The sequence below is a fragment of the Thermobia domestica genome, chromosome 15 (assembly GCF_964235325.1).
Source record: "Thermobia domestica chromosome 15, izTheDome1.hap1.1, whole genome shotgun sequence".
NCBI lineage: Eukaryota > Metazoa > Arthropoda > Insecta > Zygentoma > Lepismatidae > Thermobia > Thermobia domestica.
The window spans coordinates 156728679-156756106 of record NC_137468.1 but is presented as its reverse complement, the minus strand read 5'-3'; the positions used below and the strand labels follow the sequence as shown (position 1 = coordinate 156756106).

The window sequence follows — 27428 nt, the reverse complement described above, 5'->3', positions numbered from 1 at the left end:
GAGGCTGCGATACGTTGTTACATCCTTTAAAAACTAAGAAAAAACAGACATTGTGAAAAATGAAATAAGATAAAATCAAAGAACAGCCATAAATAAATAAACTATGGTGTTTATTTTTAATAATGCTGAAAAGTTAGGAATTTTTTTTTTTTTTTTTTTTTGAAAAATTAAAATTTCATATTAATCGTCGTCCATAACATTAGAAGTGTGAAGTTCCGCCAAATATTACATAAAAAAAAATCTGAACTTGTGTTGGATACTAAGGCCATGGAAAGTTCTTTTAAGCAAAAACGGAAAGTTTCAATTAGTCGTTTGCCAAGAGTTGTTATCAACTTATTGGTCTTGAATTTGTTGAATATCCTTTACGTTTTTTTTTTTTTTTTTTTTTAACATAATTTCATAATAACCGATGTTCGAAATGTTCCAGTTCTTCTAAATCTTCCAGTGCTCTACAATTAATTATTTTTAGTATTTGGTCATAAAATAATGCTTTTACGTTTGGGAAAGCTTATGAAATTCAAAATAGCATTATATAAAGACAAGACTTCAAGTGAACTTGCTAAACATAAACGCAATATTTCAAGGAGTCGTCATGAATATCGAATTATGCAATATCGAAAAACAAGAAATCCATTGACGTAAGATAAATATAAGATAAGATATTTCAGATGATATGACGTAAGATATTTCAGTTATTCACCTCCAAAATAGAATAATAGAGGAAACCAATAAATCCATTGAAGTGTAGTTGAATGCCATAATGACAGTATTTGAATAAGTCGTCATGGCTAGTCCTAATTCAAATGCATCGTTCTTCTAACACTTTCTGTGGCTTCTTTGATACACATATTCTTTGTTGTAAGAAGTTAATTCCAAAAACTTATCCAACGAAAATTAATGTACGTAAGATATCACATGAGACCGTAAGTTGGAGTTCATTGTCAAACACTCAAATTAATAGTTCACACGATTTCACTAGAAAAATTTCTTAGCTGAAATAATCTTCAGCGTAGTAGTTCGAAACCAAACAATTCCGCGCTCAACCTCTATTTTAAGAGAGGGAGCCTTTTTCGAAAAGATTAAGCAAAAATTAGCACAATCCCCGCGACGGAGATTGTACTCACGATGCACCACCAGCACCTGGTGAAGATGCGGTCCATACGCTTGCTCAAGTTTTCTTTATTCTTGTCAGTTTTAATATTTTCCAGAATGGCAGTGATGTAATTTTTAAGTTCCATCTGAAGATCCCGAAGTTTTTGTTTTACAATAAGCTCCAAGATTGGAATCGGAATTCCTTTTTCCTCCAATTGGGCTGTTAAAACTTTAATGCCATAAATCCCATTGTTAAACATATTTAGAAGTTCACTTCTTAACTCAATACAAAGACAGTGTTCTTCATACAAATTGTACTTTTGGAATTTTGTGTCCTTCTTGTCGATAATTTTCATTAGGTCTTTCTTCAGTTTTTCTTCTTTCTTCTCTAATTTTGATTCAATTTTATGTGATACTAAAAATACTGGACTCCTTCTCTGCTGGAAATTAAGTTCCTCTTCTACTTCAATGGGCTCATCGTAATGATCACTGACATTTAGTTGTGTTGATTTGTCCTTTCCTATTTTTCCTTTTTGGATCTTTTTATCCTTTGTTTGTGCTTGAACTTGAACTTTTTTGTCTTTCTTTACTGCAATACCATGATCATAATCTATATAACTCCTCCCCTTCTGAATCTTTTTGGAGCAAGTGTTTGGTCGTTTTTGGAGTTTTCGATTTTTAACCTTAGTTTCTTCTGTTTGCGTAGTTTTGGAAAAAGTATTAGTCAATAACGTATTAGAGGATACATTAGAGGAATTCAGACCACGTTTGCTGAAATCCCTACAAGTAGGTGCTTCATTCATTTTTTCAAAACAAGTACCCGATGACTTAGATTCTTGATCTTCGCAGAGAGAAAGTTTTATATCAGAAGTGATTTGGCTTTCGTAAAATGGTTCTGTTACGCTGTGCTTTGACGCTAGATTCTGGGAAGAATTTTCCGCTTCTTTAGCTACCTTCAGAGTATTTGAATTAATCAACAGTTGTTGTTGTGTTTCTTTCATACTCTTTTCCCGTTCATAGCCGGCCTCCCACTTGAAAGTTTCCCGAAACTCCAGATTCCTCTTAGTTGGTAAACAGAGAAAGCTGTCAGATGCTGATCTTAGAGTGAAATTTTGTTCTAAAAGATTATCAATATTACAAGTGGGAAGAGAGGAATCATGTATTTCAGATAGTTGTCTCTCGGACCTCCATCTTGGTAACTGTATACATGCCTTAATCCGATACATGATGTCTTAAGATCTTTGGATACAACTTTAATTAATATTCAATAATCTTACTTAACTTGCTTCAGAATGGAATTAATAGATTTAGTTGATTAGGTCAACAGCTCTGTGAAAATTCAAAAAATATTTGTTTTAATATTGGCAATGTACAACCTTGGGAACATTTATACATGTATTGTTTAAACGTGTAAAACAATTGTTTGTTACAAATTATTAAAAAATTATATCATAATACCAGTTAGTTTCTAAACATACAAAAAACAAATATTACAAGAAACTTAATAAATCTATGTATAAATAAATAAGTATTCCATAACTAAGATTATAAAATTACTAATTAATATATTAGGTTTATTTCCTATCCTAAGTTCTTAATATTAAAACATATATGGAAACATTATTTCACAATATACAGAGTGTCTCAAAAGTCCCTTGATATAGGGTAACTGCTAGTATCAGAGTTACAACAAAATGTAAGAGGAAAAACCGTCTCCAAATATGATGTTTTCAATCTAAAGTGAAATAATTTTAATTTGGATGAGCCATTTAGGCTGTACTCTCTTTATGCACCTAATGTTAAACGAAAATGCAACGTCGCCATTTACCTGGACTCACAACATGAGTGAATGAAGATTCTGCCTTTTACGATAACGTGCACATGGCCAGCCCCCATTTCAAACAGTAACTTCGTTCACTTATGTTGTGGGTCCAGGTTAATGGCAACGTTGCATTTTCGTTTTTAACATTGGACGCATAAAGAACGTACAGCCCAAACGACTCATCCGATTTCTTAAAAAAAAAAAAAAAAGACGGTCACTTTAAATTTAAAACCATATTTGGAAACGGTTATTCCACTTACATTTTGTTGTAACTCTGATAATAACAGTGTTACTCTATACCAGGGACTTTTGAAACAGCCCGTATATGACAGGAGAAATCTTCAGAGTTACCCTGCAATTCCCCTTGATACATTATTGATATATTATGTATTCATGAGTTGTGGAACACCTTATATAAGATTTGCCTTAAGATCTTAGTGTAAAATGAACGAATATATTGTGTATAATATTATTATTTTGAGTAACCTTGAAAACTATATTTTATTAGTTGTAGGAAAATAGTTTTATTATGTTAAATCATTTATGAGTATATAGACAGGGTGGTTCAAAAGTATGGAAACACTCAAATAAAATTCAAACCGTTAAGAATTGGGAAAAATGGGAAAAAAATGACAGACAAGTGGGAAATCTTCTGAGACATGTGCCGTCATCGACCGCCATCTTGAAATGGCGGGAACTTTTTCAAATGGGAACCCTATCATGTGATACATCAAATAGGACTGAAGTTTTCCCAGGAATCCAGTGGTGAAATGTTATTGGCTCCACGATCAACCGATGCAAAGTTTCAACCGATTTTCTTCACTTACCTGGACATTACACTGCGGGCAATGTGTGGCCCACTGACCAATGTTACGGCAATCGTTAAATGTATCCGCTACTGCCAGTAATCCATTATCCTGCCCAGCATGTCCTCAGGAGTACTAACCCACGCGTCAATGAGCCTGCGTTGAAAGTCTCTCATCTTGGTAGCATACACAACGGATTTCACTAGCCACACAGAGAAAATCGAATGGAGTGAGGTCTGGGGATCGCGGTGGCCATTTCACAGGTCCTTGCAGGCCTATTCATCTCCGTGGGAATTGGTCATCAAATTATTCACGAGCACATAATTCGAAATGAGATGGTGCCCCGTCATTGATAGAACAAAGGGAAAGAGCCATCCTCTAATGCGACGGACGGCAGGATTTCCTTCTGAAGCATGTTAGGTGTAATTACATTTAAATTACCCTTGATAATGAATGGGCCCATCACATAGGTACCCTTCACACCGCACCACACCGTCACTTTGTCAGAGACAACAACCCGAGAATCGTCATAACTGTGTGGATGGTTGTCAGACCAATGTCGGTGATTTTGCTTTTTCACCTCGCCCGTCACAAAATAATTGGCTTTGTCTAAGAACAGCACGTCATTTGCGAATCAAGAAGTCTGTCTGATTCAATTCGATGCCCTCCAATCTTGGAGCTGGGCTGTCCCCCAAATAATCCTATTTGAAATGTGATGATTTGTTTCCGATTGCCAGAAACGAAAGTGAGAATGGAATTGATGTCCCTCCAGAATAAGGCTCAAATCTACCCGCCATCCCAATGTTGAAGACAACTCTGCTCCCCTGATCCTCCACTGCATTGCTTTCAACTTGATAAATGTTTTGAACATCACGTTAAAAAAGAAAAAAATATTATGGGAATTCTCCCCCCCCCCCATTTTGAAGACAGATTTGCACCGCTGCTCTTTGTTTGGAGTTTGAATTGAAAGTTACAAATCGCTGCTAGGTCGAAATTTACTTAATATTTTGTCATTGGGTCGGTATTCGTTCATCTTTCGAGATTTAGAAGCATCTTCTTATTGTAAGGTCAGAGAGTAGCCAATTAGGGATTTTCTCTTTGTCATTTCATGCCTTTCTTCATTGAAAACAGTAGAAAATGAAGTCAACATAGAACTGTTGTCATCAAAATTATCGAAATGCTTTAAAATTCACTATCGCCATCGGCCAAATTGTTCTATGAACTTTGAGTATTTAGCGTGGTACTTTACGTGGCAATCGAAGTGGATTTCGGTTATTGCTCGCTAATGAAGAAATAAATTTCCTAACAATGGAGAGTTGAGGCAGAGTGTGTCAGTTTGTCATTGTTTTCGCGGTTATTGTGCCGTTGAGTTCATTTCCGAGAGACGTCTACCTCGCCATGATTTTTAGTTCATCTGTACATTCGAAACAGCACACTAGTTCTCAAATGTACCAGCAGGAGTTTGCCGCACTGTTAGAACAGTACCCCGATTTTAATATGTTCTTTACGGACGGTTCTAAGGATAAGGGTTCTGTTGGGTGTGTCTTCGTCACCGACGAGGGCAGCTCAGAATTCCAACTGCATCACCTGTGTTCCGTCTTCGCTGCAGAATTAACTGCTATTACCTGACCAGCGAATGAGTGTGGGCGGCCAGTTTTGGAACTAAAATGAGGCAGCAGTGTTTCTAACCGGATTACTTGTAAACAATCTATCACAGTTCTTTTTGTCCTGTTCGTAATAAACCACTTCACGCATATGCTCAAGTCAGGGGCAGATCCAGGGGATGGGGCGATCGGGGCGATTGCTCCCCCCCCCAGAATAGCATATTTTTATTTTAAAAATAAAACCTAAGAATTTTCACCTTTGTATTATAAATGTAAAATAAAACCTAAAATAGGTAGGCCTTACTTTTTTTGTTTTACGTTGCAGAAGTCAAATAAAGCAACAAATTGCGAAAAATTACTTACATTGGCGTTCTTGTTCAAAAAAATGTCCACCTTCGAAATCGCAGGTGGCCATTTCTGTTCTAGAAATTGTAGACAATAGCTACTTCTCCTTTTCTAAAGTTGTTTTACTTTTGATTTTGCAATACACTCTTACCTTGATTTGACTTCGACGAGCGCCCCCCAAACATTCAGCCTGGATCCGGCCCTGGCTCAAGTTAAGACAGTTTCAAAAGTTATTGAAGTTATTTGCAGAACATCTTAAGTAACAAGCAAAAAACAACTACAACAAAAATACACCCTCCATATTAACTTGCGAACAAAGTAGTGAGCAGCATTTTACAGGCTGCTCCTGTTTTATAGTGACATCGAATAAAACGTGATCAATTTTTATACAATCTGCTTAATACACGGTAGAAGTTCACTGAATTGTCAATTGTGCTATGTTGTTCTTAAATTGGTAATTTCCATTCATATATCACTATTCACAATACATCTGCATTACTGCAGGAATGGTTCACTACAACCACATAACTTACGCCGTTCTTTATTAAGCGGAAAGAGATTAGGCTATACATAACATCCAAACTGCAACTTTTAAAAACCGTTGGATATACTGCAGTGAAACTCTCCGCTCCCCTGTCCTACCGCGCTTGCCAAGAAACTGATGTAAACACAACAGCAGCGCCATCCTCCCAAAACCACACTGCTATCCTAGTCAGGTTATGTTAAACTTGCCTTAGACCATGCTCTCACGATTTCGTTACATCGTCTGCTACTTTGCACTGATTCTCAGAGCGTGGTTCTCAGCCTCCAGAATGTCTTCAGTAAGCACGCCTTCGTTCAAGACATTCTTGTGAGGTGCCATCAATTACAGCAACAGGGTAGTGTCATCGTTGTCTGCTGGGTGCCGGATGCATATTTGCGGATCCCAAACGTTTCAGCATATCCTCTGATCTGATTGGTCGATACAAATGCGATATCACAAGACATGATCTACATATAGCACAAAGTAAACGAGAATTGTTGTCGGTTCTGGGAGCTGAGTAGTCTAGCGTAACATGCTAGTAACGAAAATGTTTTTGGCGAGGGTTCGAATCCTGCCTACGGACAGTTTTTTTTACTACTTTTGAAAATGTTTATAACACTTCTTTCGTCAAAATAAGATTTAAAATAATATTCAAAAAGTGATTTAACGATCATTGTTTTAAAATTTTCATTAAACTTCTTTCATTAAAATAAGTTTGCCCTTGTACTATATAGATCCACAGCAAATGTAGTAGTAGTAGTAGTACGTTTGCCCTTGTACTATATAGATCCACAGCTAATGTAGTAGTAGTAGTAGTACGTTTGCCCTTGTACTATATAGATCCACAGCTAATGTAGTAGTAGTTGTAGTAGTAGTAGTAGGAACGGGTTAGAAGCCCCGCAGGGGTTGTTTGGATTATATTCTCGACATCAAATTGGCAAGAATGCTGAAACGTTTGGGATCGGCAAAAATGCGTGCCGGATCATGTCAGCATCCGGGGAAACGAACATGCTGACACTGCTGCCAAGAACGCCTCCTTGGTCGAAGTTGCGCTGGAGCATAGCCTTTTTAGCTCCGATCTTTGCCGCCATTTTTCCAGCTTGATGCGCACTCACTGGCAAGCAGTTTGGGACAGGCAAATGACAATAAACTTCACGCAGTTAAGCCAATTCTAGGGGATTGGCGAACGTCTTCACGCCTCAGTCGTAGAGACGAAGTGCTCCTGGCACGTTTGCGTATCGGACACTCTTATCTAACGCATAGTTATCTGCTGCGTGGTAAAGACCGTCCGTACGGTATTGTGAAGAGTGTATTGTCCCCCTGAGTATTCAGCACATTCTTGTTGAATGTCCTGTAGAACGTTATGGACTGCTTTCTCATCTTACCCGTGCTTTGAGGGGTGCCAGTGATATAGTTAACCGGGTACTTGAGTTCATTCGTGTTTCTGGGGTTGCTCACGTTCTTCGAGCGCTTTTAGTCTGTTGTTACTATTTTAGTGCTGCTAAATTTTTATATTTCTGTCGCCTTTTAATGTTTTTCTATATATTGTTATTGTTATACGGGGTGGGCCATTTTAATCAATCCACGGAAATATCTGAAAAATTATAAAACATAGAAGAAATGCTTGAAGTACACGTTATATATCGCTAAGGGATGAAAACCAATTCCGCCAAAAGTACCGCTCCCCGTAAATGGGGGTAACTTTGAAATGTCAAATGGGAACATGGGTCGAGTAATACCTCGTTCGGAAGGTCTTGGAAAACTAAGTAACGCTGTACCAAAAGATGTTTCATATGGAGCATCAGTTTCAAAATGGCCGCCATGATATGGTTCCGAAACTCCAGTACCCGTAGTATGAAAACCATGGAAGGTAAATGAATGGAACAAAATTGAAATACGTAAATATCATAGGGCATATCGATTGCTGTGGTCCCTATGATCCCAGTGGCCTGCGTGAAGGGGTATTGTGGGCTAACTTCAAAATTTCAAATAGTAACATGAGTCGAGTGGTACCTCGTTCGATAAATCTTGCAAAATCAAACATCTTGCAGGAGAAAACGATTGAGGTGAAATGGCAGTGATCTCAAAAGGCCGCCGAAACATAGTATCCGTGCCAGAGAAAAGGTTTCGTGCCTGTAGTATGAAAGCGATTGGAGATAAATCAATAGAAGAAAAACTGGAGTAGGTAACTAACGAAAGGCACATCGAGAGGTGTTGTCGGGGTGACTCCAAGGGCCAACTGAAAGGTATCCGGGGCCAACTTGATAATTTCAAATAGCAACTTGAAGTGAGTAACATCACGTTACATAGACGAATAAATATTAAACAGCTTCTGTAAGAATATTTTCGACATGAGACGCCGTTTTCAAAATGATTGCCAAGACATGGTGACTGTGTCTAAGAAAACGTCTAGTGCCCATACTATGAATACGGTTAGAGATAAATGAAAATAACGAAAATTAAATAGGAAAACCACGGAGGCGTTCCATGGCTCGAGAATGATACAACAGAGATAAAAATGTTAGAGTAAAGTTGCCATAAAGTATAGAGAGAAATCCAAGTCCTGCAAAATAATCTCTCCCTGCGCTCTGTATGTGAGTGGGGTGGAAAGTAACTGTGAAAGTTCAAATAAGAAGTCTACTTTAATTCGCAAATTAAGGCTACGCTACAAATAGGTATGGTGTCGTTGAAACATTTGTTTGTAAGGATCACGCTGTAGTAACTAAAAAAAAAAAAAAAAAAAAAAAAAAAAGGGTGAAATTTTATTTGAATGGTAACGCATATCTGTATGGCTGAGTATGATTTGATGCGAAAAATGGAGGAACGTTATACGAAAGAAGTTGTCAAATAATGTAGTTCCTGGAACTTATAAACGTGTGAATTTGCTAATCCCCGTCGCCACAGAAACTTTTATGCAATGCGTGCCGGTTATTCGGAAAGCATTTCGGGGATATACGTACACACCGTTTCGTCCGTCAAGCTCACAATATGGCATGAGTGCTAATAGTTAATCAAAATGTAAATGTGGCTATCCGCATTAACTCAGTGCACCAACTCTCTATCCATGAAGTCTGCCTTCCAAACAGCATTGGGTAGGTCAAGCGTACGCCCGAACCCTTGTCCGGTCGGACATTGAAATTTTGAAGTTAGCCCACAAGACCCCTTCACGCAGGCCACTGGGATCCCAGGGATCACATCATTTGATATGCCCTATGATATTTACGTATTTCAATTTTGTTCCATTCATTTACCTTCCATGGTTTTCATACTACGGGTACTGGAGTTTCGGAACCATATCATGGCGGCCATTTTGAAACTGGTGCTCCATATGAAACATCTTTTGGTACAGCGTTACTTAGTTTTCCAAGACCTTTCGAACGAGGTATTACTCGACCCATGTTCCCATTTGACATTTCAAAGTTACCCCCCGTTACCCCCATTTACGGGGGGCAGAGAGGGGTACTTTTGGCGGAATAGGTTTTCCCCTTAGCAATATATAACGTGTACTTCAAACATTTCTTCTATGTTTTATAATTTTTCAGATATTTCCGTGGATTGATTAAAATGGCCCACCCTGTATATTTGATCTTAATTATTCTTTTATTCTCTACCTTTGCTTATGCTTTTCCTTTTTATCATTTATCAGCGTTTTCGTTCACTTAACCTTATTCGTTTTAGCCTTTCTTCTTTTAATCTTACAGTTCTGAGCAACCATGTTCATCGTGACGAGGACATATAGTCTAAATGCTGACGTCCCCTTTAATTCCCCTATCCATTCATTCAATCATTCAATTCCGAGAGAAGTGGAAGGGTCATAGGCAAGAGATCTAGTTCCAAAAAATGAAGAAAAATATCATTTAGCTTAAGGTTCCACGATTATTCACCGAGGCCAAGGGAGACGGTGATAATGAGAAATGAATGAAATGGTGGAATGAAGGTGGGAGGAAATGGGAGAATCCCGAGAAAACACACGACACGGTTTGTCTACCACATAGCTCACTTTGCGCCAGCTGGGATCGAACCAAGGACTCCCATCACCAGAGGTGAACGTTCTACCACTGAGCACGACTTGTACATAAATCTTCACTCCTCTCAAGACTCCAGTTGGATGAGGTATCTTCCTATTTGTCCAAGCAATTGTATAACCACGAGCAAAAGTGCATTCACACTTCCAATTTTTCCATCCTGCAACGTTAAACGACCAACAATGGACGTAAAGTGGGCTGGTTGAGAACAACGTTAGTCGTTCTACAAGTGTTCTAGTTTGTTCGAAAAATGTCAGTGTAGCAAACGGCAAGCAAATAGAAAAATCGGGTAGAAGACCCCGTTTAGAAGCTACAGAGCGATTGATATCACGAGAAAGTCACAAAGAGATCTTATTTAACCATAGACATTCTATGGAAAAGTCAATGTTGGTCACGCATTCATTTTATTTCACATGTTACAGTATTTTGTAAAATCTCTGATTGTTTTACATTGTTCGTTTCAACGTTACCTTCATTTTTGTTACTTTTCAGTTTCAATATATGTATTATCTGTCACATAAAATAATGCATGTTTTAGCGGGATAGTATCTCTTGCCCCATGAAGCGATGGAAGATATGAGAAAATCAGTTCACTAAACAACGTAATTGGCCTTTAAAACTTTTAAAGCTGTGGATCCTGGTGAAACAACAAAATATATTACATTTGCAAATGCAATTTACACAATAAACAACACGAATAATGTGACAAACAGAGAAAGCAGAGAAATTGTTAACAACAGAAACAAAAATCACAAGCTGGATGTTTAAAGTGTATAGCAAGAAAATAAGCACCTGAGTATGTGACGAGTGGGTAACATTCTAACCTACTGATCTGCTGATCCGTGATCGAATCTTCGTCAAGTGCACCTTCCTTCTTTTCGCCGAAGGAACAGCCATTACTTGAAGTATTAGAGTTTTATATGTAGTTTCATTCTATTAAATTTTTCTTATTCTTGTCTAATGTAATAATATAAGGCTGCAAGTATGATTCTACCTACGTAGATTAGAAGTAAGTGTCTTCTAGATTTCTTTCCATTAATGAAATATAAAAATAAGCTTACATCCGAAACTAAATATACAAGTAATTGAAATGAAAGTAGCAAGTGTCTGCCAGCTGTCTCAACCAGAATTTGTGTTTCTGTCCGTTTATTTGTCTGTCTGTTTCACCATAACTCTCATAAAACTTATTTCATTTTAATTAAACTTCGTATATGCCTTCCGCCAATCTTTGAAGATAACTTTATAGTTTGATGTTGCAAGAATCTATCAAAATAAGGTAGTAAAAGGGAATAAAATACTCTCGTGCTGCAGTTTTTCACATACAGAAAATCATTTTCTGGTAGAAACTATGTAAACATGATTTGAATTCGATAAAATGTAGCACACATTTCCTTTAGGGCATCCCACTCATTCCTAATGGTTGTAGTTGAAACCGATGAAGGATAAGTTGGTGAAAGATGTAAGTTTCCAAAACTTCGAAGTTTCATTATTGAAGTAATATAAGAATATTATTTATACTTTCTTTTAGGATTTCCAATCACCCCATTCTTGGGGATAAAATTTGTCATGAATTAAACACATTTGGATTGGGTATACGCGGTGTTGGGTTCAAGTCCAGGAGGGCAACACACAAAGTTCCATTTACAATCAGTCATTTTCATTAATCATCCGTCTCATCTAGCCTGAAAGGCGTAACCATCCGAAACTAAATTTAAAAGTTTCATTTTATTTTATGTTAGGCCATGCATAAAACTTTTAAATGCTCTTGAGTGCTTGAAACGTTTTAATGCGATACTGGTGTATCTTGTAACTTAGAAACATTGCTTGCGCCCAATGGAATCTGGAAATCAGAGGTTGACTGACTTCTTCCCCTTTCCGGTTTATATGCGTCCCGCTTTCGCAAGTTAAAATTATGTTGACATTAAAAGAGCCTCTTACGCATCTATGCTATCACTAATTAAACCACAGATGATACCCCACTGAGTGAATGAATGTGAGAGTACATATTAAATATTAGAATGCGATTTCATAAAGATTTATTTATTGAATCATGTTTCATTATTGTCGATGATGTAAGTTTTATTTTCCTAAAGAACTAAGTTACTCTTTACATATACCAAATATAATGGTATGTTTTTCTTATTTTAAAAAATATGACTAGTGTGGATTTTTTAAGGTGTATGTAAAGAGTAAACATATTCCATGGTGTTCCTATTTGGAGAGTCACCACAGGGCAGAAGAGCAATACAATACAACCTGAGGCGCTTTCAAGTGCCTGTCTTATCTCTATCTTAACCAGGGTTACCAAATGTCCCGGATTTTAAGAGACAGTCCCTTATTTTATGATTTTGTCCCGCGTCCCGGGGAGCTTCGATACGGGACGGCAAAAGTCCAGTATTTTGTCCAAATGAGAAATTTACCACAGGCAACGACTTTAAAGCCCGCAATTTTTTATGAGTCGTCATGAGTATGTGCTGTAAATAGCAAATGCTATTTCAGAAAAGCTCTGAGTTGCCAAATTTATTTAAGGTCGTCTCCTTTCCTAAGCATCCCACCGCCAAATTCATTTGTGTGAAAGAATTTTCTCACATGAATCTGAAATGGACTAAACAAGAAATAGGCGTTATGCCCAGTTCATGAAAGATGAACTTATAATAGCAATCAACTCTTCGACTTTAAGCTACAATAAGTTTTTCGACAGCCTGAAGAAAAATCCAAACTTGAAAAATATTATAAGTGAAGTTCAGTCAAGCGTGAAGTAAGATTTTTTGAAGAAAGTTTAAGTTACATAAATCCAATGTTTTTAAAAGTAAGATTTACCCAATTTTTCTTATAATAACATTTGTATTAGTTCATACTTTTGTATTTCTTTCAGTCTGATATAATTACACTCTTTATTTGATGGCTGGCTAATTTTTTACCACTACATTATGTTTAGCAAACTCCTTTCCGCCATACTTATTGAAACTCGTCAACCTGTCCCTTATTTTGACTGTCTTTATTTGGCAAACATGGATTTAACTGTGAACTGAACACACTTTGAAAACAAAAATACAATGTTATCAATGAAATACTGGTCTTTGTGAAAATGTAAAGAGAAAAGGAAAGAAATAATATTAGTATGTTTTGTTTTTATTATTAGATGTTGAAAAATCAAATCTTGTTCACTGTTTAATAAGAATATGATTAATAAACTGGTGTTCATACCGAGTGGAAAGACAGTATGTATTCTGGAAGGTCATATTCTATTTGGGAATCCTCACGTGAGAATGGAAAGAATTTATGGAATCAACCTTGTCAAGAGATTGATGCTGATGGGAGATCACTTAGTTTAGGATCCCAAGTTAAGTTGTAGAACCATGTCTCATATAGTCTCGGTGATGAAAGGGACTTTAAACTCCCAATAATCCAACTGATCAGTTTTAGAACTCATAAGTTTCAGGAAAGATGATTGGTTCGTGAACTGTGAAAGATCTCTATTAATCTACAAGCCATGCATGGAGCAATTTCTACGTAACCCAAAATAGATTAAAGTCACAAATCTGCATATAAAAATTGATCGTTCACTGAACTATTGTGATTTTTAGCTTCCTAAAATTGTGCTTCTAGGTTTCTAATACGGGTTCAAAAGAAACGTAAATATATTCTAAAAATCAAAAAATAGAATACACAACTCGCTTTAAAATATAGGCTGGAACAATCTTTAAAGGTCAGACAGGAACTAGTTGAAATTCCTATTCCTCGAACGAGAAGAATAAGTTTATGGAAATATTATTGCGAAATATTCAAATCTCTTTCCCAATAGAATAGCATACCAATCGAAGTAAAATTAAAAAGATCCAAGTGAATCCAACTGCTAACTATCTTCAAGATTTATTTTAAACAGCTAAACTGCTTACTCACTTTGACCAGTTTATGAATACAAATTGGGAAATTAAGATATTGTAGCAGTTGCCTTGCTTCCTTTGCTAGAGTTAGAATTTCCGAAAACGATGACCACGTGGTCACACAATCGTAATGAGTAGTTTATACGCCGAGTTTTATTTTATTATGATGAAAGATTCGTCAGGAACTCTATTTTCTGAAGTATATGTTTAATATTCCTTTCCTCGCTTAGAACATGTATGAAAGTAACATGAGAAAAGCCTGGCCGAGTTAACTAACAAGGGGAGAGGAATCTTTGGCAAATGAACTAAGGGGCCATCCTTCGCGAGGCACTAGTGCACATTTAAAGTGTTAATATTAGAAACCGGGGAGCACAATAGCCAGAAATAGTGGGGAGAAAGCGTCTTAAAGATTCCATCTTACCGCATGTATGATACGACGCGTAAAGTTGTCAAGTGACGGCGTGGTAGAGTTAGGAGCATCCATGACTCCCGTGCAAAGGGTCCTGGATTCGATTCCTGCTCGACTCTTTTTTTTTACTTTAACCAGTAAAGTAGTCATTTATAACTGCAAGTAAAATATTAATTCATCATATGTTTATAATACACAAAACAATAGAAATGTTCAAATCAGCTGTAAAAACTTTCAATATTCCATGTTACTAGCAACAAAATGTAACCTATTCCGCATTGTATGTTGGTACCACGGGTTATATTATGGTTAGCACAGTCGTTGTGTAAAAATGTTTTTGACGCTTCGTGTCTATATCTGTGAACAGTGTGCGAATTGACTGGACTTTTCCAAGTGGGCATGGATTGGATTGTACTTCAGACGACAATAGCATGGGAAACTATGACAGTTGTAGCCAGGGAAGCCATTTAGGGAGAGCAGGAGGGGACAATTTCCCCCAAGAGTTTGAGAAAAAATATGTTTTAATCGATCGTCTACTAATATACTAATACAAATCTAGTACAAAATATACTAGTACAAAACATGTCTTATGTCGGTGGTGCTCTTGCCCTCTCAAGCTAAGTCTGAAATGACGCCGCTGGTTATAGCACACATCCAGCCTCCTCTCCCTCTCCCTCTAATTTCTTCCTCATCGGCCTTGCATTTCTCACACTGTCCACAGACATAGAAAGAAGATTTTACAATTCATTTGAACATTTCTATTATTTTATGTATTATAAGCATATGGTGAATTAATATTTTACTTTTTTGTTAAAAATATATTGTTTTTAAAGAAAATACAATAATCATTATTCAGTGAACGTACATAGTACATTGTAATGGCTTCAACAAAACATAAGCAATGTGGATTTTTTTCTATAAGTCATTGTTTAGTCAAGGACAATAACTATAAATTGGAACATATTTGACAATTTTATTTTACAGAAAGATAAAATGTCATGAGAAAACAGGAAAACCTCTTAGTTACGAAAGTTAATTATAAAAGGAAAACAATTTCTAATAATTTGCCAGGAGGTAATGTACCTAAAATGAAAGCCACATTGAGTCGCTAAACTGCTATGCTAGTACGTTGTATCACAAAAATAGTAGTCGCTTGTCACCAGAAACGTATGCAATACGTTGGCCTACCTCTTTGCTGAAATTTAGCCCTACATGGCCATAAGTGCTGCTCGATACAATGGCTACGGGTACGAACATGTATCTATCAAATAGATCTTTATTTTTCTTCTTTTCTCGCAATTCTCTGCAGGATGCAATAGTTCCTTCTCGAGATGAAGAAAGAGTAAGTTAGATAACGCGTACGTGTCAGAACAGGTGAAATCCAAGAGAAGAATCCTTCTCCTCTTCTATGGTACCAGCGTCATATCATCTGGTCTTTTGTTATCATATCTGTTACTCCCCACAGTTTCACGAACAGATGGAACTCCTGCCGATGTTAGAGCTCTCCAGACAATACCATTCACATTCGAATGCCTCACATGTCTTCCGGAGTTACTTATGCAAGACAGACCGTGTAGACCCTTCTGCTTGACTGATGCATCACGTTTAGAGCAGTTGTGTGATTCATAGACGTCTACCACCAGGCGAAGTACAACTGCAATACGAAAGATTTCGTTTGGAAGATGCAGTCTTAGGGTTGTGAAAGGAAATGCCTATAGCCAAGCACCTGAAATTGGTGATGAGGAAGCGAGAAGTCTGGCCTTATCCTCTTGACTATCTGCTTCTTGTAACGTTAGTTACACTGATTAATGTAATTTGATGATTGGCACCCAAACTGATTGCGAACTTCTGCCCGTTATTTCAGGAGGACTTAAACCAACTAGGTTAGATCAGTCAAATATGCAGTCTGGGACATCAGATTCTATGTGAGGCACATTCAATTGGTTGGGGAGTATCTCAATGGTATGCTGGGATCCATAGAACGACGCTAAAAATGAAGGATACGCAAAATCGACAGCTCGAAGAATACCAAGACCACCAGAATCAACTGGAAGGGAGGCCTGTATCCATGTGTTGTTATTTGTGTTACAGTTGGGTAACGATTCCATTCCATATTTCAGAATGGTGTCGAACTTCTCTAGTAAATCCACTTTACGCCAAGAAGTAGAAGAACGTAGAAAATAGTCTCGGCATGGATAACGATGCACGAAGGAGATAAAAAGCTAATGTGATGAGACTAGGGCCAGACGTGAGAAGAAAAAATGTAATTTTTTGTTAGTCTTTTCGACCCACAAATTACATGTTGCCTCAGGTGTAAGGGCCGCACCAAGAGTTTGTGATAAATTGTATTCCCGGTACTGAATTTTTAAATTGTGAATATAAGACCCATTTGATCTTGCGAAATTCCTAAAAATCCTACTTCACACTTCATAAAATTTGATTATAGTCCGATGTCTTTTGCCATAGTATGAATATTGTATAGCTCACTTATCACTGTGTCATCATCTCCTGCTATAGTACCATCATCTATGTACCAGATATTTAATTCAGTGTTAATCCTAGTCACTATGGACTGAATTCTCATGGCGAACAAAGCGGGACCCAAAGGATCGCCTTGCTATACTCCACGTTGCGAGAGTATAATCTTATCACCTAGAAATAGGTTACTTGGTTGCGCACAACATTGATATACATAGTGATAAATCGACGAAAAAATTAGTTGTAATTGTGGGTGGTATTGCGCCTAGGTTCCATTCATTGAAAGCGTTTCGAAAATCTAATTTCAGAAAAGCCTTTTGTTGTGTATGATGAGTAGAAACGTAAATGCGAGCTTCGGCTCCATTGGGGACGCATACTCCCAATTGGTGCAGATAAAGGAAAGTTACGGCGGATTCATTAATTCTGGAACATGTAACTTTTGCTTAAATCCTTCTCCAAATGTTTCCCACTGCAATTGGTCGAATTCCACCGCTCTTATTAAGTGCAATAAGTGATGCTCCAAACAAGATTGGTCTTATTTCCTGACTTGCATTACCTGAAAGGATTAAATGAAGTATTTCTAGAATCATCATAGTTAATCTTTCTTTTGAATCTGACTCATGATGTAAAAGTAGATCCTTAAGAATTTAAGGACGCAGACCGTTAATACCTTCAGCTGATCCGGATGGGAAGGATTTTTATAGCATATTGTAATTCAGAAACTGAAACTCTTGGTATATTCGGGTGGTCTTTAGGAAGGTCTGGTAATGAAAAGGTGTCTGAATATGAAGTTTGCTTCTCCTTAAGTGCTTCTAACACAGAGGCATTAGGTGTGGCGATGATATCTTCGAAAATTAGTAATCTGACTGCATCTCTTACGTCGCTGTCGTTGAGTTTATTTTCGACTCTTTTAGTGTTAAAGGATGGTGGGTCAAAAGAATGTTTAGGTTTGCTTTTGTGTTTTTTCAATAATCATGGTGTAACGCATCTCGGTAACAATCATCCCATTCGCAAACTCTTTGCTTAACCCAGGTTGTTACATTCTTTTACTTGATCTGATTGTAACGGAACACTGAGTACTGCATACGGAATTAATAACAGATCTATCCATGAATCTAGGTCGCTTCTGTTTACAATACGACGGATTACATCATAGAGAAAGGTAGCTACAGATAACCGAGCACCTCTTGGGACTCTTCTTAGTAAAGGTACAATGATTTTAGTTTGGGTAGTAAATTGCAAAAGTCGAAAATCAGATGTTTTTCGTTGTGATTATCATATTCAATTCCATCTGATAAAGAAGAATTATTATTCAGAGATGGCTTCTGTTTTGGTATGGAAATATATTTTACCTGTATTTATAAATTGCTATTTTATTAGTTAAACCAAAAAAGTTGACTCAAGCGGGAATCGAACCTGGGACCCTTTACACGGGGGTTATAGATGCTCCTATCTCTGCCACGCCGTAACTTGATAACTCGAATTGTCGTATCATATATGCGCGAGTCGGAATCTTTAAAACTCTTTTTCTCCACTGTTTCTGCCTATTGCTCCTCCCAGTTTGTAACATTAACATTTTAAATGTGCACTAGTACCTCGCGAAGGATGACCCCGAAGATCATTTACCAAAATCTGCCTTCCGCTTGTAAGAAATGGTCAGCTGCGCCCGCTGGCGAATTTGGACACTATTTAGAGAATGATCAAATATGTTTGAGTGAAAAATTTACCTGTAAATACACACGATGAGACGTTGTGAGATTGAAGTGAAGTTTAGTAATGAAACACAATGAGAAGCAAATTTTAATATAGCCGCAATCAGTCAGCACCAATAGAGGGCGCAAATAAACACTTCAGATACGCGAAGAAATAACCGAGTGGTTGGGATAAATAAACAGTTAATCATGTGCAATATTCATATTAAATTGAATTTAATATGTCACGCAAGTAGCAAGTTAAACATGAATGCTAAAACATTGTGCAGTTTGAGTTCTCAAGAGATTTTCTTTCCTGTCTTTCTATTATTTTGTCAATAGCTTACAAAACACTGGCACCTGACTTTTGCATGTATAGTCATTAACATCTTTTCCCATATACTTTTCTCAACGTTTAAGTCTTTTAGGCTAAAAGAGACGTATGATTAATGAAAATAAATTCTTGTTAAAGTAAACTTTTAATTCAGCATTAACGGGAATCGAACCCGAGACTACAAGAACCAAAAAGGCACACCCTACCCACTAAACAAGCAGAAAGAATGTAAGTTTTACTAACAGCATCATACAAATTCTCCGAGTGTATGACGACGTTTCGTCGTCTCCAGGTCTGTTCCGGTTATACCGGGACACGAGTCTGACTGCTTTCAGTCACGAAATTCTTAACAAGTTTCATCACTTCTTCCCAATACTAGTATAATAATAGGGTCTATTGCAACCCCAGCGGGTAAGAATTGACTGTGGTCAGATACTTTTTTTCTAAAAACAGAGTTCGATTCTCGGCTTGAGTTCATGTGTTTTGGATTCCACGTTAAGCTGTAAGCCCATGTTTCATATAGTCTCTCTGCTGAATAGGACGCTAAAATCAAATCAACTACTACAACTAAGAACAGACATTCTAGAAAGATCTCTGCAGAACATTTTCTTCATAATAAACTAGTCTTTTGTACCAAACAGGACGAACATATATGTATAATATCAACTATTCTCGAAAACCTTCCAAAGTATTCAAACACCTAAACAAATGATGTAGGAATTTTCACCAAAAATAGGGTCTAGCAAGCAAAGTAGGCTATTTTTGGCATTATTCAATTTGATCACTTGCTACATTTGCTTAAAGAAATGACGTTACCTGATCTCTCTGAGATATATGCAAAGAAAAAATATCTTTTGATCAAACATCCGGCATTAGACACGTTAATTTATATAAAAAGTCGGAAAACAGGAGCTGGCACAGTAAGCTGCTCCCTGGATTTATCGTTAGGTTAGTCAGTTTGTAACGACAATATTATAACTATGGGCCATAAAAGTTGTGTTGCGTTCTTCAGGGATTAAAGTTCTTAACATATTTCAGATTGTATCGAGAATCAAATTCAAGGTGTATATTTCAAGGTGAAGTGTCCCTATCTATTCAAGAAACTTGTATTTCAGCATGTAAAGGCAAATATTTTTCTTACTTCAAATACCTTGCGTTTCATTACAGTTTATTTTATTGTAAACCATTGCTTAATTCTATTATAGAATTGTTCATAATACTTGTCATATTATCTTCGACATTTTCAAGTATAAATGTATTTTTCATTCCTTTATATAACGACATGTAGTGCCATAGTGACATTTCGAAATATGATCTCGGATTTGTTAAGAACTAAAGATGAGTATTTTACATCTAAATGAAAGAGAAGTTATCTACAATTCCAGAAATAAAGATGATGGAAGCCAATGTGCTGACCACATACAAAAGAACTGAAGTCCATCTTCCTGACCATTTTGATTATTTCATTCTTCATTATATATTCATATGATGTGAAAAAATAAATTAATAAAAAAACTGAAATAAACAAAAAATCCAAATACAGGAAAAGAAACAAGAATACACAACGCCTTGCCACTCACTCACTGTAGCTAGATTGAAGAAACCTATCAGTAAGCCGGCTCCGTCTTTACCGGCTGCGTGTGCATCCACGCATAAGAAAACATTGCTGCCGACAAAACCGGAGCCGGAGCCGACACCGACATGTCGGCGGCTAGTCCGGCTGCATTTGCTGGTGCCGGGAGTTCCACCGGCTTTTTTCCTGGGTCGGAAGCCGTATGCAAGCTACTATTTGATTACATTGCGGCCGATTCCATCGTCGGCATTGTCGGAACCGGATCCGGCATTGTCGGGGACGTGTGCAAACGCTGTAAGGGGCGAAGAAGATACAAATGATTTGTCAGTAGTTGTTATTGGGTTCTTGGTTATAAGAACATTTGAGGTGGACAAGGGCACAGTATCATTTTGCGACGTTGCCAAATTTAGCGGGGAACTATGTAACACTGGGCTGGTCGAGGTCCGTTGATGCGGTCCCACACTTTCTTGTAGAGCCGGAGTAGTTGATACAGGATTATTTATGGCTTCTGAACTTAAAATAGAAATTCAGTATGATCATTCACGGGGGAGGGCACGGAGGAGAGGGAGCTGGAGACATATCAGGAACACTTGTAGGAACACCGGGCCGGAAGGACCGATGGTTTAACGAGTATTGTGGGGTTTTCGGGAGAGTATCATTGGATAAAGGTGTCATACGAAGTTCCTCCGTTTTTTGCTGAGGACGGGGTAACTGTCGAGCTGCGACATTGCAGTTGGAAACTAGATGACCAGTACTTAAGCAGCGTAAACATGTATGAAGCTGTCCAGGGTACACAATAGACGCCTTATAACCCATGAATTAAAGTTTAGATGGGATATGTTTTCCCAATTTTACATAAACAGCGCGGACACCATTCAACACAGGATATTTTAAGTGAACTTCCCATTTTTTCATGTGTTATTTGTTTAATCTCACCATATTCGCGCAAAGTATCATCACTAAGTTCGCACGGTAATTCAAAAATGCGAACTTTAGTATAATTGGTTGTAGCATCCAATATATGCACCAAAGAGGAAACACCAGTCGAATGACGGAAAGGAACAGAATCGGGCAAAGTACGTAAATCATGTTCAAAATGCAGAGCAGTATCCAGTTTAATATAGACACAGAAATCGTCATTGTGTAATTGGATAGCAATTACTTGATTCATAAGATCAGGAAAATGTTCACTTAACCAAATGTGTAGTTCCGCCGGAGATGGTAGTAATTGACGGAAATTCTTAACAAATTCAAATTTTAACGTGTTTTGTCGAATAGTATTTATGACGTCGTACGACTTAACACAATTTACAGTGTATAACCACTAAACAGTCCTACTTACATTACCACCAAAACTGAAGAAAAAACAATTAAAAACATAAGCGATGTAAGCACGGAGCTCTCAAATCACCTCCACTCACCATGAAAACACACGGTGAACTGATATCCAATGAGCTACGGCCCTTATTTTAGAGATAGGAAGAAAATCCGAAAAAACAAACCCTCTGGAGAATTGCATAAAAATCTTAAATTTAAAATTTGGTCTTGATATGTTGAGCTAGGCTTCTAGACGAATATACATCAGGACAAACAGACGGACAAATATCAAAAAATAATGTATTCGGTATGTATGGGCTATAAAAAGTGTAAATCCATTGAAATTCGAAATCGATTTTTTCTCGATTACCATACACTCTTCTCTCCTTTTATCGTTAGAAAGTAAAATCAGTCACAAGAAATTGAAAATTTATTTTTATGTAGACTTTATTTTTTAAAAAAACTGCTAAGGTAACTGTCATACCTAAGGAGCTAGATGGTTTTCAACAGACATAATAGTCATTATACCATTTCCAGCAATTTGATATATCAAACCTTTCCTGAAATATGATAAACACAGCTAAGGTTTGCAACACTGCTTAAAGTTATTGTAATTACAACTACTAAATTCTATCGCTGTAATTAAGAAATACGATAATTGTAAACATTCCGTACAAATTGCTCATTTTAAGCAGTGTTGCAAACTCTATCAAAGTTTATCATATCTTCGGAATTGTTTGAGACTCCAATTTACTGTAAAAGGCGGTATGATTGTTTTGTCTATTGAAATTTCTTAGATGCCTTACTTATCTTAGCATTTTTTTCGAAATAATGCCTGTATAAAAATAATAAATTTTCAATTTATTGTAACTTTGTTTCTATTAATCGGAAATAAATCATATCATAGTCATAGTATCCAATGCTAAATCACTTTAGATATACACCGCCTCGTTCATCTCAATTGCTTTATTATTATTCTTAAGTCCTTCAAACTTTGAATATTTGTAAAACTGTACCATTTTTAGTTAGCAACACTGCATAAAAAGTGTTCTGTTTTAATGTTTCGTTTCATATGTAAATTTGAAATACGTTACAATCTGACTTAGTGGTGTTTGAAAAATAAAACGTTATAGTGAGATGACAACTGCTGTTAATTTGATGATATTGTCGAGCATGAGAAACTTTTTCTCCCTTCTGATATTTGCTTCGTACAAAATGTCAGCTATTTCTGTCAATTAGTTTACAAGTTACAAGGAGGGATCACTGTAAGTTGTTCACCCTGTATATCCATTTAAGTATGAACATTATCATTGGAATGATAAAACCAATAAAATAATAAAAGTAAGAAAAGGTGTAAACACACACGTACGCACTTATTAGCATTGTCTTTATTATCTCTCGACAGTCATGATAAACGATAATGGCGTCTGTTCTACACAAAGAAAAATCCGTTCTCCGGACAGCGGTATATTGTACAAATATACGGTATCCTATTGCTTACTATAGAAATCAGTACGGAGCATACCTTATCCGTATGCTACATAGGCACTGCCCTTAGATGTTACATCATGAAGTTACAGGATGTCTGACGTCTAACAGTTTTCCGTATATCACATGCATATACTTATGTTACCTTCGTCACCTATATGTTATATACGTCCATTTGTATATGAATTCCTGACCGAATACATTGTTTCATACGGAAAGTACGTATAGATGGAACACCTATGCAGAAAGTATTATAAAACATGCGTTTTCAGTTATACGTCTGCTGTACGTTAAGTCCAAAAACTTCAGGAATCACGCATGTAACTTATCTTTTTAAGTACGCCACCTACATTTTTTTCTCAGTGTACCACCCCATGAACATACTAGTCTTTCCAATTGTATCATGTTGGCAGTATTTTTCAGTTATGACGCCATTATGGTTACGACAACAACTGTCAGTCCCAAACAAAAGCAGTGATTAATAAGTACGCAAAAGAAAGAAAAAATAATAAGTCTCTAGAATTATGCCTTCGTATTAGGCTCAGCACTCATCAATTAATTCTTTTATTTAGTTGGCCGAAACTACTTCTGGCAGACCAATATATCAAGGGTTCTCCTCTCCATGGCCTATTATACTTAGTTCTAATGTTAGAAATTAATCTTAAATACCCGTGTTACTGTTATGCTCATTAGGCTAAACGAGACGGATTATTAATAAATTTATATGAAATAATTATGAAATAATTGGTAGAATGAAAATGTAGAATGACACTCAGAACTTCGAGAAAATCAACAGATTCACTCTTGTACATCAATAAAATAGCACTTATTCAAATGGCCTAGAATCGAACGAGGGACCTCTAGCACTAGAGGTGAGCGCTCTATTACTAAGCCATCGAGCCATTAGGGTAGGTGCTATTCGTCGTATCTTTCTCGACAATGCTGAACTCGAGTTACAATGAGCAATCATTACAATGTTGAATTCCATGATATGCACAACAGACTTGTCCGCCAGAGTCCAGTTACTCTCAGTAAACATGGTGTCTTCATGTTCCAAGGTAGACCATTCTTTAGTTGCATTATGAAGCCCTTTCTCATCCACCTTATTATCCTGACGTCTATCTAATCGACTACAACCTCTTCATGCTTTTCTATGGTGCAACATACAGCTAAGGTCGATCGCATTATAGACACCCTTCGTTGCCTGAACGATGGTACAAATGGGGTGGCTGGAGACTAAGATTACTTCAAGTAATTAGGTATTTTAATTTTTACTTTCTTGGCCTCTGAATGTGTTACACGTCTGTTTTACATTTCAATCGCATTAATCTATTGTTTGATATTTTATTTTCCACTGTGCAAGCTTTGCTTTTAACACACTTAAAAGTTATTAAAACTACTATTTGACCGAAAACCATATCTTTATTGTAACAACAAATATTAGCATGTAAAAGTTTCGCCATCTATCCACTTTGGCTTCATCAGAAACTATCTCACTTTCTTACTTTGATAGCAGTGGGGGTCTAAGCTAAGCAACGCACTGGCTGGCAGCCGCATTCCAGCTCTGATGCAGGGATGATCACGCGTGACGTCAAAGGTATTTTTAAGCTTTTGTCACTTCAGGACGAACCATCGACGATATTTTCGACAAAGAATTTCTTGCTCGCCTGCACAGAGCTGTTAAACGGAAACGACCGAAGATTGCCGATAGCTGGAAGCTTCACCACGACAACATTCTAGTACACACTGCCTTTGTTGTTATCGCCCAGATAGGGTTGCAACCTTGCCGCAGCCACCGTACAGTTCTGATGTGAGCCCACAAAGACTTTTATCTGTTCCCAAAGCTGAAGAGACCTGAAAGGTCAGTTTGGACGATGTTCCCGCTACACAACGTGCTGTCACGGAGACTCTGAAAGAGGATATTTTAAAAGTCTCTGAAATGGAAGCTAAAGCTAACTTCCAGGGAGCCTTTGCAGTGTGGAACTCGCATTAGCAGCAGTATACCGACGACCAAGGAAACTATTTTGAAGAATTTTAACAATATGTACTGATCGGATCAGTAAATTATTTTCACCAGACCGACAGCCATTCAACAATGTGGCTATATAAACCATTTACGGAAGAACTCGCTATGTTCTTTGAAGTTTCGATATTCTTGTTTATTATTTTGTAAATACTAAAATACAAATACAAATACAAACTTAAAGGGTATAGGCCTACTGTTAAGTTTAATGGCCTTATAATTTTCACCGAATTGAATAATGTATCCTAGACTTTATCTGTTGATCTGCTGAGAGGTTCTAAAATATTAATATTTCTTATTTTGCTGCATTTTGAGCAAGTGACTGCAAACTGTTCAAAATCAATGAAGAACCATTGAGACTATATGTTGAACTTTAAGCTGTAATTTTCACTCTTTTTCCAACTTTTGCAAGAAATAAATAATAGCATTGAAAATTTTCTACCTAGACTTTTACTATACACAAGACACTAGAATATGTGATATATATAAACAATTACATCAAAAGTCATAACTTGTAAACAAAGAACGACAAACTTGTCAAGCACGTTGTGTAAAGCATCATACAAATAAAGCTAACCTCATTAATAGTCAATACTAATTTGTCAACTAAATGAATGAACAGTTACTTTTCTTTTAATCCATTTTCACTTCCCTAGTGTGTTTACATTTGATCTATTTTATTCATTGAAGCGCTTAGGAAATAAAGGTGTTAGCCCTGTGTAACAAAATGTAGGCCTACATTTTGGGGGAAATTGACTTTCACAACTATATCTGTTAACATACAACCTTCATCGTTCCCAAATCTCTTCAATGGGACGAGGACTAACCAATTGATGTGCTTAACACGTGAATGAACCGCCAGAATTCAGTGTTTCGAAAAATGTTACATAACACCATTATCCTCTAAGCGCTTCAATTGTCAGTTCAATCTTGAAAGAAAGTCAACAAAATATAAAGTTTCTGAAGTTGTTCTTTTCTTAACTGGTATGGAGAAATAATAATAATAATAATAATAATAATAATAATAATAATAATAATAATAATAATAATAATAATAATAATAATAATAATAATAATAATAAATGTAGTATAACCTCTGAAATTTCCCCAAGTATAGGAGGAATTTTGGAACAAAGCTTAAACTGCATAAGTAGTGATAATCTTTCTTTTTCTTTTCTTTTCTTTCCTTTTCTTTCTTTTTCTTTTTTGTTTATCAAGAAATAGAGGCAAGGGAAAAATCTTAAGGGACGTTTTTTAACAAAATATTCTTTCAGTTTTTTATATATTTCAAAATATTATCAGGTTTCTGTAGATGAAGAATTAAATTTGGAAAAAATCAGGCAACTGATTACAAACACTAAATTTTAAATATTTTTATAAATATTTAAACATTAAATATTGATGACTGAATCTTGTGATTACATGTCCTCAGTATTATCTATTAGTTAAGGAAAAAATGTAACTTATAAACAATGTGTTCATAACAGTTTATAATTTATATACAAACAATTAAATTATATTTATACACTTACATGGACTCCAAATCAGCTTCGGTTTCAAAATATAGGCTTCAATCACCTTATTGTTTTCCTTCGTCTCGAGAGCACTATGCACCTACGTCTGGTTGGAATTTTAAAGAGCAATGCTCTGATTCAAAATTGTATCCATGAAAGCAAGAAAGAAGTACCAACAATGCTAGGACAAATAATTCAGATGGAAACATTTAAAGAAATATTGTTTTAATTAGAATATTAACTCACTCACTCTATAGCCTATGAAACCCAGAGGTTCAATGCCGCGTTCACAAAAGCTCTCCACTGACTTCTATCCTTAGCCAATTGGATCCAGTTTCTACTTTGTATTCCTATATCTGCGAGATTCATATATCCTATATCTCGAAAATCTTTCTATAATTTTTAATATTATTTTGAAGAAAGTACTCATTCAGAAACAATAGGCACGAGAATTTCGGAAACTGCAGGACTTGTCAGGTGTTAGAGGAGTGCTGTGG

The 27428-nt window shown here is 36.6% G+C and overlaps 1 protein-coding gene across 1 annotated transcript; it reads right to left on the bottom strand.

Annotated features, from left to right (window-relative positions):
• Positions 1 to 44: 44 nt before the first annotated feature.
• Positions 45 to 27086, bottom strand: LOC145671931 (uncharacterized). The gene is made up of 2 exons (XM_081741140.1): positions 26950 to 27086; positions 45 to 2421 (listed from the first exon to the last, which is right to left on the bottom strand). The coding sequence occupies exon 2, from the start codon at positions 2316 to 2318 to the stop codon at positions 1080 to 1082; it is 1239 nt and encodes a 412-aa protein (XP_081597266.1). The 5' UTR covers positions 2319 to 2421; positions 26950 to 27086; the 3' UTR covers positions 45 to 1079.
• Positions 27087 to 27428: the final 342 nt, after the last annotated feature.